This window comes from Phoca vitulina, unplaced genomic scaffold (assembly GCF_004348235.1).
Source record: "Phoca vitulina isolate PV1807 unplaced genomic scaffold, GSC_HSeal_1.0 scaffold49, whole genome shotgun sequence".
Taxonomy (NCBI): Eukaryota; Metazoa; Chordata; class Mammalia; order Carnivora; family Phocidae; genus Phoca; species Phoca vitulina.
The window spans coordinates 4,301,115-4,320,878 of NW_022589752.1; the positions used below are offsets into that span (position 1 = coordinate 4,301,115).

General features: G+C 42.1%; 1 protein-coding gene across 5 annotated transcripts in view; it reads left to right on the forward strand.

The window, feature by feature from the left end:
• SSPN (sarcospan) overlaps positions 1–19,108 on the forward strand; it is a 115,321-nt gene extending 96,213 nt beyond the window's left edge. For all 5 annotated transcript variants that reach the window (XM_032432694.1, XM_032432692.1, XM_032432693.1 and 2 more), the window contains 2 exons: positions 8,836–8,922; positions 14,787–19,108. In XM_032432694.1, the coding sequence (XP_032288585.1) occupies positions 8,866–8,922; positions 14,787–15,152 (423 nt within the window). In that variant the 5' untranslated portion in view covers positions 8,836–8,865 and the 3' untranslated portion in view covers positions 15,153–19,108. The remainder of the gene's footprint in view (positions 1–8,835; positions 8,923–14,786) is intronic.
• Positions 19,109–19,764: the final 656 nt, after the last annotated feature.

Sequence of the window (19,764 nt, forward strand, 5' to 3'; positions counted from 1 at the left end):
TCACAAAATGAATGGATTCATTTATTCGTTTGACATATGTGCTGGGTCCTGTATGACATCCTTTACACATACCGTCTCCTGTAGGCCTTAGAGCCATTCTCAAAGTAGGCATTGTTGGTCATCTCACAGATGCTGGAACTGAGGCTTGAAGAGGTTAACTTGTCCCAGACAAAAAGCTAGAATGTGGTGGACGTGGGTTTTGAACCCAAGTCTGTCAGATCCAGAGCTAAGATATGTTGCCTCCATCTCTATCTTTAGGCATGTGACCCACTTTGCCATAAAACTTTATATAGTTACCCTCTGTTGCCCCTTTTCTGGGGGCGTGTGTATGTTATCTTTAATGGAGCCTGTTAGATCTTAGGTAACTTACAGTGCGTACGTGTTGTTGAATAACAGAAAGAACGAGGCTCTCATAAGAAACAACTGTGAGTCCACCATCTTTTTAAAGGTGTGGTGGGCATTACCAGCTCAGTGTTTAAGGGAGGAACATAGCACCTTGAGGATTTATTGTTTGTATCTTGCTAATTACTATATGTCATGTTTGTGGGAAAAAGAAGCAATGATGTAAAGTCCTATGTCCTCCATGGCTCTTCCCAACAACCAACATGTATCTATGTCAACCAATTTGTTTATGGTCTGCCTGTCCACTTTATTTTTTTATTTTTATTTTTTTAAGATTTTATTCATTTATTTGACAGAGAGAGAGAGACAGCTGGAGAGGGAACACAAGCAGGAGGAGTGGGAGAGGGAGAATTAGGCTTCCCGCGGAGCAGGGAGCCCGATGTGGGGCTGGATCCCAGGACCCTGGGACCATGACCTGAGCCGAAGACAGACGCCTAATGACTGAGCCATCCAGGCGCCCCAGCCTGTCCACTTTAAAACATTGGCTCTATCAAGGCAGTCATTTTTGTCTCTTCTCTTTACTGAGGTATCTCCAGACCCTCAAAGAGTACCTGGCATGTGGTAGGTACAAAATGAATATTTGTTGAAGGGACAGAATGAGCTTATTTCTAAGATGGGTTAGAGGGCTACATTTATATGTATTAATCATTTCAGCTCAAATTTAAGCGTAAGTTATACTGGCACAGTTTGAGGTCATATGAGATGGGAAAAAAAAATAAAACCTACTACAATTGCAGGCGCGTTATTTATGATCCTTAACACAAATTATAAAGAATTATTTTCTGTTACACATGAAGAGGTGGAGTCTTAAAGACTACATCACCTTCCCCAAGCCTGGCCAGTCATTTGCATCTGAAAGACTGTTTTGCACACGGTGCCTCAGGAATGGTGTTTGGTGCCTTTCAGCCCACAGGAGAGGAGCAGATGCTGAAATGTTCTCCACATTTCTGCAGTTCCCATTTCACTCCCAGTGCTGTCCAGATTCCTCCATGGGGGCGGCCAAGCTGTGTGATGGTTGAGAGCCAGGCTCTGGACTCTTGGTGCAGCCCTCAGCTCTGTATTTGCTCTGTGACTTTGAGCATAAAACCCTTCTGAGGCTTAGTTTCCTCATCTATGAAATGGGGCTAATAACAGTGACTACTTCATAGGATTTTCATGAAGACCCAATGGGATAATTTACCTAGAGTGCTTAATTGTAATGTCTGGCACATAAAAGTGCTGAAAGTTGGCCTTAAGATGTCTAAACATCTAGACTTGATAATTAGTTTTTCTTGTGTAAATATAAAGATCATGGCAAATATCCACTGGTATCCACTAATACAAAGTAGACTGCATGGTATTTGTAACCAAGACAGTACACGTGTTATCAATTTTATTTAATTAATTAATTTATTTTTTGGTAATACATTTGTGAGCCCTTAAATATGCTCTAAATTTGGTCTACTCTAATAAACGTATAAGTGACTTGCAATAATAATTATTATTATAATTACTACCAGTTATTTCTTAGGCATTATTGTAGGTACCTTATTTACCTTATCTTTACTCTTTGAATTAACCACCAAAAGAAGGCATTATTGTCTCTATTTTATAGATGGGGAAACTGAGGCTAAGAAGAATTAAATAACTTTGTCCAAGATCATTTAGGAGAAAAATAATAGAGTCAAGCATCAACCCTAGCCTACAGTTTCCCCCCATGTGGCATTTAATTATACTTATAGTTTCCTACTTGATTTTAACAAAACTAAATAACAGTTACCATTGTTGAACAAACTGTTAATTAATGTTTCATGCTTTTGAGAGTTATTTTCACCTTTCTTACCGCATCTGATTAGGAGGAGTATTTTTGAGTCCTTTTATCGTGCTTTACCCAAAACTGTAATTTAAATAATAACTAATAATAATAACTATGGGGCGGGAATAACCTCATAATTCTACCATACTTAAGTCCCATTTAACACCAAAAACTTTATTGTCTTCAAAAATAATACACAGGGGCGCCTTGGTGGCTCAGATGGTTAAGCGTCTGCCTTCGGCTCAGGTCATGATCCCAGGGTCCTGGGATCGAGCCCCGCATCGGGCTCCTGGCTCAGCGGGGAGCCTGCTTCTCCCTCTCCCTCTGCCTCTCCCCCTGCTCATGCTCTCTCTCTTTCTGTATCTCTGTGTCTCAAATGAATAAATAAAAAAACTTATTAAAAAAATAAAAAATACACAGGAGGAAAAAAAAAAAAAACACAATTGATTCAATGTCCCTTACACTTAGGAAGGATGAGGGGTTTTGATGAGTGAATAGTAAGGAAGGATTTGTATGAGCTGCTGTTGACTCCTCATACTCCCTCTTGGTCATTACCCACAGCAATTAATTTTCCTATGCCTCAGTTCTTCAGCAAAGTAGGGATTAAACTGTGAATTTCCAAAGGGCAAAGAGGGTATCTCATTCTTCTTTCTCGTCCCAGTATCTACCTCAGTAAAGGTTGTTGAGCTAAACTCAGTGGGAAGTAATACTGATATCAGGGTGACCGTTAATAGCAAGATCTGAAAGATTGCATTGTACCAGTTCTTACTCCATTTCCACAAATTAGGAGATGAATATTAGGATTTGTCTCTGGGTCTTTCCCTTGCATCTTTATATTTGATTCTGCAGGCTGGTTTCAGGGATTCCAAAGAACTAGGAAAGAGTAATGTGCCAAACTTTCCTCTTTTGTTGCAAACTAATCTCACTTGGTTACCAGATGCTTCTGTAAGAGCAGGGACTCAAAGGAGGCAGAGAATGGGGTAGAGGTGCCAGGATGTGCTCCGGGCTTGAGAGAGCAGACTGTGCACATCTCTTCCCAACACCGAGTTCAGTGACTTCACGTTGATAGCAATGAAGGATTTTTCCCTCCAGTTTTAAGGGTTCCTACAGTAGGAAAGACTAAATTTCTTTATGAGGAAATTATTGTTATTATATCTCATTATTAGTTATAATAAACAAGTCTTTTATAGGAAACTCCGCTTGTCAGTGCATCACTCCAGATCCCAATCTTTCAGATAAACCTCATACCAGGTGTCAACATGTAGAAGACTATGTTTTTAGCTTAGACTAGTGGTTCTCAAAGTGTTGTTTTAGGACTAGCAATGTTACCCAGTAATTTGTTAAAAATGCAAATTTTTGGTCTCCACCCCAGACCAATTGGATCAGAAATTCTGGGGATGGGGCCAGTTTTTACCAAGTCCTTCTGAACCACTGGCTTCAACTTTGTCTTACCATAAGGCCGTGGCAATGAGAATCTGGTAAAAATGCTTAAGTGATGCTAAAATATTCTCTCCCGTCCTTCTGAAATCTCGATCCAATAAACATTCCTTAGTAGATCCTCATGAAATGTTCTTTTATATATTATTTAAATCTCTGATACACTATGTGTTAATCAACAATTCTCCCAAGTGAGACTGCATTCGGGTCGACAGATCGCCATGTTGATCATTTGTTGAAAAAGATTTGTAATAGTCTCCCTTAAATCCTATTTAATAGATGAAAATCCAGACATTCTCTTAAGAAACATCCAGAGGAAGACTTACAGTTCTGCTATATCTCTCGTTGATCAATTCTCTGTTCAAACAGGAGAAGAGAGTTCATCTTGTTACTATATTGACTGAATATAAAGGTGAAAGTTGATTAACTTACAGAAATAGAGTCACGTTTCAGGTACACAGATGAAAGGGCTGGGGTGGAAGGAGGAGAGAGACTTTGAAAGGCATTTGACAGGGGAAGGTTGTATCCCCCAGGTACCCCTGTCAAGCAGCTCTGTCGACAACAAAAAGAAGAAAACAAATAAATTGGAGGTTGTGTGAATGTCGCAAGACCAGAATATAAATCCGGACGACATGGAGAGAAGTAAATATCAGTAATTCATATTTTCACAAAATGTTTTACGCTGGTATCTTCTAGCTATGCCAGAATGAAAAGGAAAAAAATAATATGTAGGTAAATCTCCCAGACACTGGTCCGGCATTCACCTTTTATGCATAATGCCAGCCCTTAAAAAGCCTCACTGCAGGCACAATAGGCCTACTGATGAAAACAAAGACAATGTGTGACAAGACTCAAGACTCCTACATCTAGAAATGGATCTAACACTCAGGGAACATTTCAGCCCTGTCTAACTTTCTAACTCACAAGAAAGAGTGAAGCCTTCACTCTGAGCAGATAAAGAATATCTTTAGACAGAAAATGGAATGTAGGACTTGGGTTTTCTTTTGATGCTAAACAAACTGTAGAAACATGCATCTAAAAATTGATTGAAGATGATAGTAGTCATCTTTTTTCCCATTAAAAAGAAAATCATTCCAATCTGTTATCTGTCTGTACATGGACTAAATCTTCCCAGGCTCTTAAAGCCCACATGTCCTTTACCCCAGTGCCACCCCGTTCTTGTTTGGCTTTGTGCTCAGTGATGCCACCTGTTCACCCCAGGCCTGGGTGTCTGGTCCAACGACGGCCTTCTTGAAAACCTTACATAACTGTTTTTTTGTTTTTTTTTTTCCTGTTCCATGGGCCTCACCTCACCAAATCTAATGGAAGCTCTGGCCCAGAATCCAGGAATGTTGTTCCAGATAGACCTGGCGGGTCTCACTGCTCATTAACATGAGCTCCTCCTCCCTGCCTGGGAAGTCAGAACACCCTGTCTTCCTGGGGCATCCGTGGCCTGCCAGCTCAGGAAACGAGACCCTTCGTCTGGCGTGAGAAATCTGGATTCCTCCCCATGGCCATAAAACGTTCAGTTTTAAGTTTCAATAAATACTACTCTTCTAAAAGGTGCTAAACACCAATAAACTGTCTGATAAAGAAGTATTGTTCTAACATGTGGATCTGTAGGTGAGAAAAAGAAGTTCACCCCTCCTGGAGCCTCCCAAGCCCTAGCAGAAGGCTAAGAAATGAAAGTGTGTTGAATGTATTCAGGCTTTATAGCAAAGACCCTCTACAAGGACCTAAAAGTGAAATCCCAAAATCCAAAAGGACAGTTTCATAATATTTAGACATGTTATGATGTACCACCAAAATTATAAGTATGTTTGAGATGCCTTCCATTCAAAAGAGTCAAAAGTTTTTCATAACTGGGCAACTTCCTTGGCTCTTTTCTGTTTTCACTAGACTCTCTGGATGATCTAGCATTTCTGATGGTTTCAATGACTTCATGTATGTTGATGGCTAACAAGTGCTTCTCTCAGCTCAGACCTTCTTCCTGAGCTCTAGGGCCATGTGGCTGAGCTTTGAATCCCTGTGGGCAGCATCCCTTTCCACTCCCATTCTGCTCTTCCTCTTGTGTCTCCCTAAATGTCAGCACCGTCCACCTGGCAGCTCAAGTCAGGTCGCTGAGCACCTTCCCGGCCCCTCCCGCCCCTGCAGGCTTCACCTCTGGTGGTTTTCAGAGCCTAAGGATTCTGTTTCCCTCCTGTCGCTTCAACACACCCACTCTCTCTCCCCACTGCTAGCTGAGCTCAGGCACTCACCATTTCTCCACAGATGCACCAGGGCCTCTCAGCTGGTCTTCCTTTCCCAATCCATTCTTCACGGCCAGAAGGACCATTCTAAAAGGCCATGTAGATTGTACCATTCCACTGCGCTGAATGCCCCAGATGGAAACAAAAGTCATTTGTGACCTACCTCCTGTCCATCTCTATAAACACATCTTTCACTGTTTCTTCTCTAATCTTCTGCATTGGGGCTATGGGAGTCCTCGAATGTTTACTCTGCATCTCTCCATGCTTTTGTACCTACTAGTACTTTCTCTATTCTTCCTCACATTCCTCTCCTAACTAATTTCTGCTTATCCTTCAAAGTCCATCTCCCTTCAGGAAGTGTCCCCAAGTTGCCTTTGGGTTGATCACCGCTCCTGGGTATGATGGCAGACGAGGTCTTAGTACTTACATGGTATTCTAACTTCATTGTCCTCTCTTTCCCCACTGCACTGGGAGAGAGCTCTTGGAAGGCTGAGGCTTTTTCTTTTCACCTCTCAATTCCCAGAGCCATGCACAAGGTCTGGCTAGTGTATGTTCTCAAAACAGTTCTGTCAGTTGACTAAGAGAAATGCCCTAGAATGAGGTCATATGTTCCTGTGCACCTTCTTTCTGGAAACTGGCCTAAATTAAGGCTACAAAGAAGTAGATACTACTAAAGTGGGAAAATTTGTTCAAGCAAGGCACAGAGTCAGATTTTAAGATGTGGGTCATTTAGGCTTGATTATGGGAATGTGTCTCTCATGAAGACAAAGAGGACAGTCTTGGCAGGTGCCCACTTCACAACAGCCTCTAGAGACAAAGACAGTTTTATGGGAGAGAGCTGGACCCTGGGTACTTGCAGACAGATGTGAACAGGGGTGTACAGGCATGTGCTTAGGGATTTAACGATCCACATAAAAGCAAGATGGAGAAGCCTCCATCTGTTTTGTTGCCAATAAGAAAAAAAAAAAAAAAAAAAAAAAAAAAGTCTTTCTTCCATTGTTTCAGTTCTGTAAATTTGTAATGTGAGAATACATAGTAAGCCCCTACAGTCCTGATCAAACTTATACCTCAATTAGATAATTTTTAAAAATGAATTTTGAGAAAGAAATCCATCCCTGACCTGGGAATGTCAGCCATGTTGTGGGCTCTACACGTAACTTCAAGATCATTACTTCTGCATCTGCCAGTGCTTTGCCAAAAAGCTGCCTCCCTGGGTCCTACCTACTTTGTTTTCCACCCAGCTCTCTCCAACCTGTGCCATGCTCATGTATTTAAATGCTGCATCTCTCCCCTGGGAATGTTACTATTAAGTTATCAGCCAGTCCTAATGATGGAAAAGCCTGTACTAAAAGCAGGCTTGGCTTTTGGCTTCACGGCCCAGTAGAAACCTGAACAACTCTCGACTTGGGAACCTATGAGGGCAGAAGCAACTTATTGATTATGTCCAGGGGAGAATAGGATAGAAGCATTACCTTAAAATGCTATGTTGGCATTGTAAGTAAACAGCTCTCCCACCCTGTGGTGTAAAGCTAGCCCTAGGGGTGGAAATGATCACCAAACCAGTCATTTAATGACTTGCCAGGTGATACTCAGCCACCCTTCCAACATCTGTCTCTAGGAAACTTGGGCTTATTAGAAAATGCAATTCTGTTGCTTTTGGTTTCTATCCTAAAGTAGAACTTAGCAACATTTTAACCTTTCCAAAATTAAGTGTGAATAAATACATTTTGATTAGAAACTAAATCACAGTGCACTAAAAAAAAAAAAAAAAATCTGGTTTGACAAAGCAGTTTAGTATCTTTTCTCTCAAAGTTGTCATTCCTCCTCCTCCCGGCCCCCTTCTTCCCTTTGTGGACACTCAAACACGGGGGGGATCACCTCCTTTCTCTCCCTGGCCAGTGTCTTCCTGTCAGTCATGCCGAAGCCGCGATGTGCAGATTCTGCTGGACTATACCTTTCCTCTCTGCCTCTTTCTCTGACTTGGCATGCATCATCTCAGCTCTGGCCCCCCGATATAGTAATTTTGCTTAGATTAGTAAAATGATATCCCGGCGTTCTCACCGCCAACCTACCCAACACCACTGCTCATCTTCCTGAAACATGTCTTGAATCATGTCATTTGGTCAAAAAATTTCAAGGGAGTCCCATTACTTCCTAAATCAATCCTATATCCCTAGATTTTTAACTGACTGTTCTGTTCTATATTTTGTTATTTCAACTACAGGTATATATTTGCTACTCTCCCCGCCACCAGCCTACCTCTGTGCAATTGCTTGTGCTGTTCACCCCAACTACCTCTTTTGAGTGCTGGTTTCATTATTTACTAGCTTTGTGCTTCTGTTTCCTCATTTATAATATGAGGATCATAACAGCACCTACTTCCTAGGGTTTTGTGATGATTGCACGAGGAAATCCATACAAAGCCCTTAGAAGATCGCCAGCACAAAGTCAGTCGTCGGTAAACGTTCACAATCATTATCATTATTATCATCATCCCTTTCAAGGACCATTTCAAATCTGCCTCTTTAGTGAAGTCTTTTTAAATTGCCCAACTCAATGTTATTTTTTCCCCTTTTTGTACTTCTCTGAATAGCATTCAATATATAATGCCCTGTCTTAGAATAGTACGGGCACTTATCTTGGCCTCGACTGGACTCTACACTTGCTGAGGTTGAGGAAATTTTATTCATCATTTTGTATTCTAAAGGACCTCATACAGCACCTGGCACATCAAAAGGACTTAATAAATACTGGCTCAATTGAAAGAAATTGATTTTACTATTTTAAAAACTCTGTTCCTCAAGCCAAGAAAGAAATAACACATACAGATAAGTAAATGAAATGAGCGCCTCGATAACAAGGCTTTTACTGGTGAAAGACGCTGAGATTGATGTCATTAGGATGCACGACTGGCCCTGATAACACCCTTTTCGTCCATGTCCTTCCTTGCAGGTCTGCTTAGTGGCCTATCTTGGTTTGTTTATGCTTTGTGTCTCATATCAAGTTGACGAACGGACATGTATCCAGTTTGCTATGAAAGTAAGTTGTCATTTTTCTTTCTCTTTTATCATCACATAGAAAAAAAAACCCACAAGTACAAAATAAAAGAATGCTTTTTAAGGGGTTGCATATCAGATTATTCTAGAAATTGCATTTTTACGCAGGCCAAAAAAATGTTTTAGGAGGGCATTCATCCAGACCCCAAAGGTAATGCTGATTTTTTTTAAAGTCTGAATTTCCATGCACTAGGTTGGCACAGAGCATATGAAATCTGTCCTTCAGTGTCCTTACAAGGAATATTGAAAATTCATCAGTTCAACAAAACACTTGGCCAGGGAAAAGGTGTCTCTGTTAGTGTCCACTTCCATATCTTGGGGGGTTTTAGAATATTTTAATAAGGAGGCGGTCTAAGTGTATTTCCTCCTGTAGGTGGGATCACTGAGACAGAAAAAGTACATTGGGTGCATCCAGATGATCTGTGCCAAGAGTCTGAGGGTAAAGGGGGGGGGAGGGAAGGGATATGCATGGTTTAACAAGTGTGTGTGTCTTTCCCAATGCATGTATCTTTTTTTCCTCCATTAAAGATGGTGCATTTGGTTGGAACCATTTCAAGTACACAGCATTTTCACTGCACAGTAGAATCTGCTCCAGAGGGAAACAGACACACCCTTTTAGAGTTTAGGGAGATAAACACCCAACTCAGCAATCAGAGCTAGTAGAAATCAAATTCCTACATTTTCTTTCAACTACTTGTAGCCCAGAACAAAACGTTTTCTGTAATGTTAGTTTATTGAGGGTTTTTTTTTTTTTTTTTGGTCCATTCACACTGTTTACTTTTCTTTTGTAACAAAACACATAACAACTGGATACTTTGTTCAAACAAGAAAGCATAGTGCATAAGAGTAAGTCAGCTCTTATTTAGAAATTAGGAAGTTGCAGAAAAGATATTTTGTATTCTAGTATAATTGAAGCAGTTGACATAAAACAGCAAAATGCTTATATGTATGATATTTCAATCAGGTTGTAAAAGTGTAATTAATGGAATAAAAATGTTCACATTATTATCAAAAGCTGGCTACACAAAATATATGGTGTGAGCCTACAGAAATAAAAAAAATAGCTCTCTGCATAGAAAAAAATAGTTATCTGTGAGTGGTGGGAAGACAACTGCAGTTTGTAGTCTTTTTCTCTAATTTTGAAATGTTCTCCAATAGATATAACTTTTCTAATTAAAAAAATAAGGGATTCTATTTTAAAAAATTGATATAATTTCATGGATATGCCTGCATTTGGAATTTTTACTTTTTCTGAGGGTGTTCCTTAAAAGAAGGCCAGATAGAGCAGGCATCAGTCCATGTTTACTTTTTTTGTAGAGGTCTGACTAAACACAGCAAGGCTAGTGATGACTTAAAAAAAAAAAAAAAAGCCAGAAAGCCTAGTAAGAAATGCCCTGTTAAATTACAGGAACCTCTTTCACTAGGGTAAGAAAGTGCTCTCTGCTAGGTTCATCAGCTTATGTGAAATGCCCCCATTTCCCCTCCAGATGACCCAGCAGAAGCACCAGCATCAGCTTCACAGAGACCCCCAAAGCCATCTCAACACCTGCACTTAAAATAAGGAGCAAGGACAAAAATAAAATAAAATTTAAAAAGTCAGTGCCAATGTCAGCCAGGTTGAGAATTCCCCACTAGGAAGATCTCATTAGCTACCTCCCCCCCCCACCTGTGACAGACACTGACAAATACGGAGGCACTTTTCTCCTCTCCTGAATGTGACCTTTAGTGGTGCTTGCTGTCAGCTCTCTAAGGCGCCCGCTATATTATCTTCAGGTCTAAAATGAGCTTCAGTCAGTCTCCAGGGTTTCCAAAGGCACAAGTTACAGCCGACTTTCCTTGTGCCTCCACACCATTTGGGGGGCGGGGGGAGGGAAGGCACGAAATGCATCTTCCTGAGATGTTTCTCACTAGCGTAACCGCAGTTGAGTGCCTGCGTATTGATACCCAGGCCTAAGCTTTGTTGGAGATTTTTTTTCCCGCTCCTGTTGTAGACCCAGACGGCCAGGGCAGTCACTCCGGGGGGGTCACCGCGGCTGTCTGCAGCCTGAGCACGCACGCGCGCGCGCCCCTCTCCCTTCTTCTTAGAGACAATGGCCATGGGACTTGGCTTTCCCCCTCAGGCGACTTCGGTCCTCCCTGGCCGCGCTCGGGCGGGCCCTGGGACGCCACCGGCGCGTTCCTCCTCCCCCCCCCCCCCCCCGCCCCCCCCCGCGCGGCCCGGGCGGGCCCCTTGGGCCCGGGATTGGGCCTCCTGCCTTTCCTCGTGGCCCTGTCTTCTCGGGGCTCACCTGGCTGATTTTCAGAAACGTGTCCGGTTCATGTGCTTGGCAGCACTCCCGGGCGCGTTCCCCGCGAGGGCATTTAAGGCGCGGTCGCCTGCGCCCACGGACACGAGGCCCCCGGGCTGCCGCTGCTGCTGCAGGGGCCTCCCCGCGCCTGCCACCGGGGAAGGTAATTAAATCGAAGCCGAACCGCCCTCCTCCCCAAGCCGCCGAGCGTTGAGGCTGCAGCCGGGTACCAATTAGAGGCCGCGAGCGAGCGGAGCCCGCCCGGGCGCCGCTGTTACATAAGCGCGGGGGGCCTCGGCGCCCCCCCTGTCCGCCCGCCCGCGGCCGAGCGCCCGGCGCGCGGGCTGACGCGGGCAAGACAGATGCGTCCCGGGCCCCGCTTCCATCAAGATATATTTGCTCGCATTCCCAAGGTCATCGTAAACACTTTCATTGATAGTTTATTCGTGCCGTGTAGGTAAAACAAGCCACTCGACTTTAAATGACAGATTCTCACCCAGAAGCTTGTTGCTGTCAGATGAATTAAAAGCCGTGAAGGAAAAATGCTACAGCGCTGCCGAAGTAGCCCACAGGCTTGGGGGGGAGCGGGGATCGAATATGTATTTATGTCTTAAAATGGATAAGAAATTTGATTCTGTGGCTCACACCCGTTTACTCGGCCTGATGTTTTCACGGGGTGGGAGATGCAGAATCACAGTGTGTGAGATACGCCCCCATGAAAATGCATTCATATTCAAAGGGGCAGAGGGGCATGGCTTTTGTTTGTGCGCTCGCTGGCTTCTAGCATCTTTAAGATGCTCAATTAAGATTGAGCAAGCCCAGTGTTTGTGTAAATGTTTACATCCTTTCTACAAGCCAAGTATGTGCTGTTACTCCCATGTGACAGAGAATAAGACAAAGCCAGTAGAGTTGATATCCTAAGAGTCTTGAGAATTGGCAGCTCTTTCCATCTCTAGTAATTTGCTTATTGATTTCACAAATACTTAAGTAGTGCTACTATGTACTAGACACAGCTCTAAGCCTTTTACCGTTATCAACTCTTTTGATGCTTATAATAATCCTATGACCGTAGGCGCTATTATGATCATCATTCCAAGCTTAAAGGCGAAGAAATACAGGTACACACGGGATTGATTAGTTTGCCCTAGGTCCGTAGCTAAGAAGGGAAGAATCAGGATTCCACTGCGGACAGTCTGGCTCCCCAGTTTATGCCCCTAACCATCAATCTGCTGTACACTTGTTAAATGTCTCAGGCAAATCTGTTCATATCTAAGCCAAAAGGTGATCTTTTAAAAATAGGCAAAATTCTCATTTCAGCAAATGGATTTCTGTGATTATGAGAGAATAATATTTTTTGCAACCATTCGAGTTATTTGCAGACTGAGAATGAGGGATTATTTTCATTGCTTCAAGATATTGTCCCAATGAATGTTAAAGAAATCTGCTAAGGATGTATGTGTGTGTTGGAGGTAGGAGTGTTATTGCAAGACCTCCTCAGTTCCATCCATTGATGGCAATAAAATGTGCAGACAAAACTCCAATTGGGGGCATTCTACTAAGCAGATGACTCTCGGGTGGGAAATTATCCCTTTAATTTGGGCCTTCCCTGCTGGTAAAGGCACCAATGTATCCACATCCCCAAAGCAAATAGTTCCCAGTTCCATGCTGCCTGCACTGGAAACACAGCTCTGATGGGCACACTTTAACCTGGCTCTTAGTGTCAGGAGTTTGAAGTCGATCGTCAGGCCCAAAGATTTCAGAACCACCCAGAATATTTCAAATATTCTGCCCCAATGTTCCCACAAAAATAAACTCATACTCTTTAGCCTGAGCACTATAGTGTTTGCAGAAAATACGGCCACTGAAAATTTAGGGAGGGGATATATTCAATATAACACATTGAATCTTTCCTTTTTAAATTTTTAACGGTGCCCATTTGGATTTATCTGCTTCCCTTCCTCCAAGGGAGACTAAACGTGTTAAATAGAAGTTCTCCTTGTTGTGTCCCTGAGATAGAAGACATTGCAATAAACTGTTTTGCAGATTAAACAGGTGGGTTCCAACTGACAATTCTTCAAGTGATTTGAAGAGGAAGAATAGTGTGTGTGTTTATGATGTCTTTGATGGGACGATCCAGAGAAGCTAGGCACTCCTGGTTGTGCAGACATGCTAAGACAAGATGGTTTAGCCAGTGAGTTCCACCTTCCTCCTGTGCCCTCAGTCAAGCTTCAGGCAAACTAGACACATGATTAGGGCACCAGCACACATGCACACACACAAGAAAGAAAAAAAACACCTTTTTAAGTATTCTATATTTAAGACTTGAAAGCACTTGAAATTGTCACTGTGTGGAGAATCACTCATTTGGAGGACTTTTGTACCCATGTTTTATAATCTTAGATATGTGTTTTTATTTTAAATGACAGATCGTTGGAAGTGGAGGGAGTGCATAATCTTTTTAGAGCTACTTTAATCTGAACCTGGACATGAGTAGGACTACTCTTACTTTGAAGAGTTCACATTCACCAGAACTGCTCTACAAGAAACTTTTGACGGTGGTATGCAAATCTCACACAAAGAACTGGGTTCAGTACACTAGTTCCAACAGCTAGGGACTCTGTTCCTTATCTAGACCCTGAGCAGGTGGGACCATGAAGAGAAATGTTTCCAGGAGGTCAGTGCAATCCCAGGAACATGTCTTGTTCTATAAAATGCTTTATGTTGTGACTGCGTCAACAAGCACTCACAATTTTTGATCAACGCATTTCAGGTGTGAGCTAAATGTCCTGTTCAGGGATTCCATGGTTCTTCAGCAGCAGAGTTTAGATCTTGAACCTGACTTTTCCATCACAAGGCTATCACGTAGGCCAACAGTGTTCAGAATCTCTTGGCCGCTGAAGGGCCATTTAGGGTTTATTTTTATGCTTGGAACTACATGGTTATAGGTGGACTTGGGTTGGGACTTGTAGGTGATGAAGCTGACATCCAGTTGTCTATCTTCTGGAACCATAATTTTTTTTCCCAGCAACCTCTGACTGTGGATCCTGGCATTCCTGGACACAGGTTGGCAGTCACTATATTGAACACTGTCATTTTTATTAACCCAGTTGATCAATCACTGCCAACTCTGGCCAACACAGTGTTTACATTGCAGAAACGTGTTCTTTACTTCCCAGTCTCTGCAGTCTTCAGATGAGCAGTTTCTGAGGTCAAAAACAGTCACAGCCTGCCTTTCAGGGATGGTTCTCATGCTTGGGAGTCACTTAAACTGGTATCCACATCCACAAACATCCCACAATCAAGCTAACATTGTTGGCTCAATGTATGAAAAGCACCCGACATCTGTATGGCAAATAAACACAGGATCAGGGCGTAAGGACTGCTCACTATCCAATCAACATGGAACCATTCCTCTGTCTTGGGGACTCCGTTTCTGAGGCAAGAAGAGCCCCTCCCTCGGGACCTTCCTGATGAGAGAAGAGAAAGGACAGCTTCGATGAATTAGCTAGTCATCCAATGTTCTTTGTAACTGGCAAGGTTCTCTTCTGCTTTCCCGCAGCTCTTGTATTTCCTGCTGAGTGCTGGGGGCTTGATGGTCTGCGTGCTGGCCGTGGCCTTTGCCGCCCACCACTATTCGCAGCTCACCCAGTTTTCCTGCGGGTCGGCTCTCAACGCCTGCCACTGCAAGCTGCCCTCCGAGGAGCCCCTCAGCCGGACCTTTGTGTACAGGGATGTGACCGACTGTACCAGCATCACGGGCACGTTCAAACTGTTCTTACTCATCCAGATGATTCTTAACTCGCTCTGCGGCCTTGTGTGCTTGCTGGCCTGCTTTGTGATGTGGAAACACAGGTACCAGGTTTTTTACGTCGGTGTCAGAGTGTGCTCCCTCACGGCTTCCGAAGGCCAGCAGCAAAAGGTCTAGCGTTCTTGCTCGAAGGTGGGAGAGGAATCAGCCCACTGACTAGCTGAGGTCAAAAAAGAGAAAGAGGAGGAAGAGAGGAAGAGAGAGAGAAACTTTTGACAGTAATAACTAATAGTTACTGTTCTAAAGGAATATTTTTGTATTTTTCAGGAAATAAAAGCATCTCTTCAGGTTTCTATAGTATTTTTAAAAACCTTTTACAGGGAAAATCAGATCCAAATTGACTTTGGGACGTTAAAGGAACATGGAACAGGGAAAGAAAGGCATGCGTCTATCCTTGCCGCCTGGAATTTCCTCCTTGTATAGATTTCCCCCGCTTTCTGAAAGTAGAGCATTCCCACCCATGCAAACTTTCATAAACCGAAATGGTGTAAAGCGAAGAAGTTGTTTTGTAGAAGTGAAAATTCTTCCGATTTCTTTCGGTTAGCGAAAACTGGTACTCACGTGGCTATTTTGTAAAGCAAAGTGGCACAAAGCAAACTTTCGGAAAGTGGGGGAAACCTGTCTTCGTTTTATTCATCATTTGTACAATCTTCTTTCCTGTGAGTTCAGTTTATAGCGTGAATTGGCATTTCAGGCCCACTTGCTAAATTGTGCCATTTTTCCAGAACTTTCCATCCACACCCCCCCCTTATCTCCACTAAGTCTTGGAGAAAGGCAGGGGGTGGGGAAGAGCTGAACAGCCAGGTTGAGTCTCTCTATTTTCCCTGGTAGAGATGTCTCCAAGGCATGAAACAGCTTGAAGGAGCGGAGTAGAAAAGGAAGAGACTTTGCAAAGGCTGAATAATTATAAACACCTGGGCTGGGGCCAAGGCCCTTTTCCCCTCAGCCCCCTTAGTTTGGCTCTGCAAGTGGATCCCTAACTAAATGCTTTGGATGATTGTCTGCTTCTCAATAATTGAAAGTTGGTGGTAGTTGTATTCTTAATGATGTAGAAGGCTCAAAAATAATTACATTATGCTTCTATTCTATCATCTAAAACAAATCATTAAAACTAATTTCTACCTAATTGTTAATTATAATTATGCTCCGAAGCCTACTTAATGAGCCCTGGCTGTTCTTACATAGCACCATCAGAGAAATTACTCTCACAAGAGAGGAGGCTTAAAGATTCTTTCTTCTGAAAGCCAAGCTTTACAAGGGAGAAGAGGAAATTTTTTTATTAATAGCTCAGGTTAAAAATACTCATTTAAACAAAAACAAGAGCATTTGTAATGGGCAATGTTTGTACAAACAGCACATTTGTGATATGTTGTGAAGTATCTCTCTTGGCAGCTAAGTACTTTTGAGGAAGATTGGGAATGCCAATGCGTTCCATTCATAAAAGTGTATCTGATACGTTATCCTATTATTGACTTCTATGCACAGTCCACCCAGAGACTTCAACTCCTGTTTTGAAGTCCTGATTTGAGCATCTGCCCGCTGACTTGGAAAGTAGTTTTTATTTTGTTTTGTTTTTAAGTTACCGCAACTTTGAAAAAAACACAAGTACCCTATGATGGGAATCTTCTCTCTCTTATTATCAAGTTCTGAACAATATCCATGTCTTAAGGACGGAGCTCAGAATGCAAATTCATGCAGCATAAATGTTATCAAGATCTTTCTCTACTAGCATGCTCTATTGAAATCAGAGATTCAAGATAATAATGGAGATGAATTTGCCTCTCCACATTGCCTATTGATAGACTCCACTAGTCATGAATTTCAAACCTAAAAGAAAAGCATTTTCTTGTTTGCCTTAGAAGATAGTCGAACAATCCCATTGATTGCGACAGTGGTGTCAGTTTCTACACAATATAAATACCCAAGTAAAAAGAAAAGCATTAAGTCGGTAAGTTGGAGGATTGTAAATAGCTTTTATGTTCCCCAGATAAAACACCTGATTAACAGATGTGAAAACCTTTTTTATGTATTGACTCGCTTTAAAAACGGCCTTCCTGCACATGAGCTCAGGCCAAGAATTCACATTGGAGGGCTTAGTGGATAAAACCCTGGGGGCAGAGGTTTGATCACACACAAAAACTATAGCGAGAGAACACCAAGCATCCTGATGACGACCTGAAAAATACTCTGTGCACTGTTAAAAAAAAAAAAAAACCAATAACTGAGTCCATTCTGATTTGGACAGTTTCCTACGTAAAGAAGAAAATGGCTGCGAATCTGAAACATTGTAGCTGTTCTGTAAAGAGTGAGAAACTCCTGATTGAATGCTAATTGCTATGAATCAGGCACCACTGGAAGCACACCCTGACTTCCTTCAACAACTTTTTATAGCAAACACTACAGGTTTTATATTAGAAAAATTAAAATTCTATACAACACCAAGGTGCTCGATGCTTTACAAATGATTCACAAGGTATTTCAAAGGGTAGAATAACTTTACCTTATGTGCTTTCTTTTTCTAAACAGTGCCACCAGGCAGGACTGACATAACTTTGATAATAATCAGTATATATATATGTATATATATACATACATATATATATATACAAACATACATACATATATATAAATTGGGGATTTTGCTATTGTGTAATTAAATCATTATTAAATCTCCGAAGGAAAAAAAATAATCATAAGTAAAAGAAGGAACAAATAAAACAGGAAAGAAACCAAGAGAGGAGTCCTGTGCTGTGAACTCACTGAGTATTGATACATGTAAGAAATGTGTTGCATGAATAACAAACTGCTTTGCCCTGGATTTAAAGTATTTTGAGGTTGTGTTTTGCAAATATTGAAGTTACAATAATGGCAACAGAAAAGGAACAGATACACAGCTTTACACTTAGCAAAATGTTACATTTAAAAACTGACAAGGAGCCAAGATGGTGACTGTCTCTTCAAACCATAAAACAGTAAGATTTGTGCAATCCTCCTCCTCTTCCACCTCCTTCAGGAGAATGAAATGAATCAAGACTTTGGAAAGAGGGGAAACTGCCGGGACTTGGCAGTACTTGAAATAGGAGGAATACAGCAGCCTAAACGTACAGACGCTGTCACCGAGCCCACTAGATCGGTCTGTGCCTTCACGTGACCACCATCTGTGCCTCCCTCGCTCTGTCCAAATTTGTGGAGGCAGCTCCTTGGAGCCGAGCCTAAAAATATAGCTACGCCAGGCCCTAGAAACTGTAGTCAAGTAACAGGCCTGACTTTTGCCCCCCTCTTTGAATTAAACGTCTATATGATCTCTTTGGAGGGGTTCTGACAGGGAGGACCCATTATATGTGTGTTTTCTATTCACAGCCGGGACATCAGAATCTCTAAATACTCTTGTTCTTCCCCTCCTTGCATGCACTGTATCTGGAATATGTTTATAGATTTTTAGTAAAGGGTGGGGTAGAGGGTATCCAAGGAAGGTTCTGGAGGACAACGGTGGGGCGGTTATTTAATCAGGAACAGACTTCGAAGTTGTCCTGAAAAACCAATCCTAGCCTGTCATGAAGCCCACCTTTCCGTTTTCTAGTGACTGCCTCTGAGCTATTGCTAGGTCGTCATTAACTTCTGTCAGTCGTGCTGGCTGTCGGTTTTTACTGTACTCTAAGACCTCGGTCATGTTTCTGGATGTACACTGGGTCTTCAGGACAGTGTTAAAAAGAGCTGCTGCCAAATAGATTGACTCCCAGTGGAAACATTTGTTTGGCTGCAGGCTCAGTGTTTCAGCCTGTGAAATGGATACCTTGATTCTTTTCCTCTGATTTTCTAGTACTTTATTATCTCGAATGATCATCTCCTTCAAAAATATTGGTCTGCATTTTGGTGTTGCGATTGCATTTTTCTGGTGTTGATGAAACAGTGAATAGAAAACAAAGTGCTTTCTACATGTTTGAGGTGGTTGTTTTTCAACGGGATGCACATATGCAGATTTTCTTTGTTAATAAAATTTTCATAATCTCTGAAAACACCTTGTTTGGATGTGTTTTGAAGTACACTACACATGAACTGGTATACATAAAATCTCTCAGATGAGTGTTGGCTTCAAAGTTCCAGTTTGGGGATAGATGAGAACTAATGTTCATTTTGACTCCTTTGTTCCAGTGACTGTCTCTATTTTGGTACAGGGCACCCACTCTGGAAGTCAAGGTTATAAATGCTCCCCGGGCCAGAGAGAGCCGGAGCTGAAAAAAATCTTGTAGAAAGTACTTGGAATGCTGATTCTTAATTTATATCTATTAATGTCAGTAAAGCTTGGCCTAGAGAAAGGAATACATGTTTGAGTGCCACATGTTCAATCATATCCTACATTTAATTATACAGAAAAACAGACGGCCCAATTCCATTTCAAATCTGAATGCAAGGACTGCTTCTTATGAATTCTGAGGCAATTTAAATAGTTGATACCGTACAATGCAGTGGTCCTTTCTGTTTATTCGAGTTAGAAAAGCTTGTAGAATGGAAGAAGAATGGAATCATGACTTAGGATACACTCTCTGAGGTGGATTTCCTATCCTTAGTGTTAGGGCTGCAGGTCCTAGGGGTGGAAATCTGACAGCCACTTTCTGGCTGTGTGACTTTTGACAAACCATTTCATGTTTAGCTTCCTCATTTACAGAGTGGAGAAAAACATAACTGCCTCACAGTACCATGGGGAAAGTTAAATGAAATAGCACTTAGC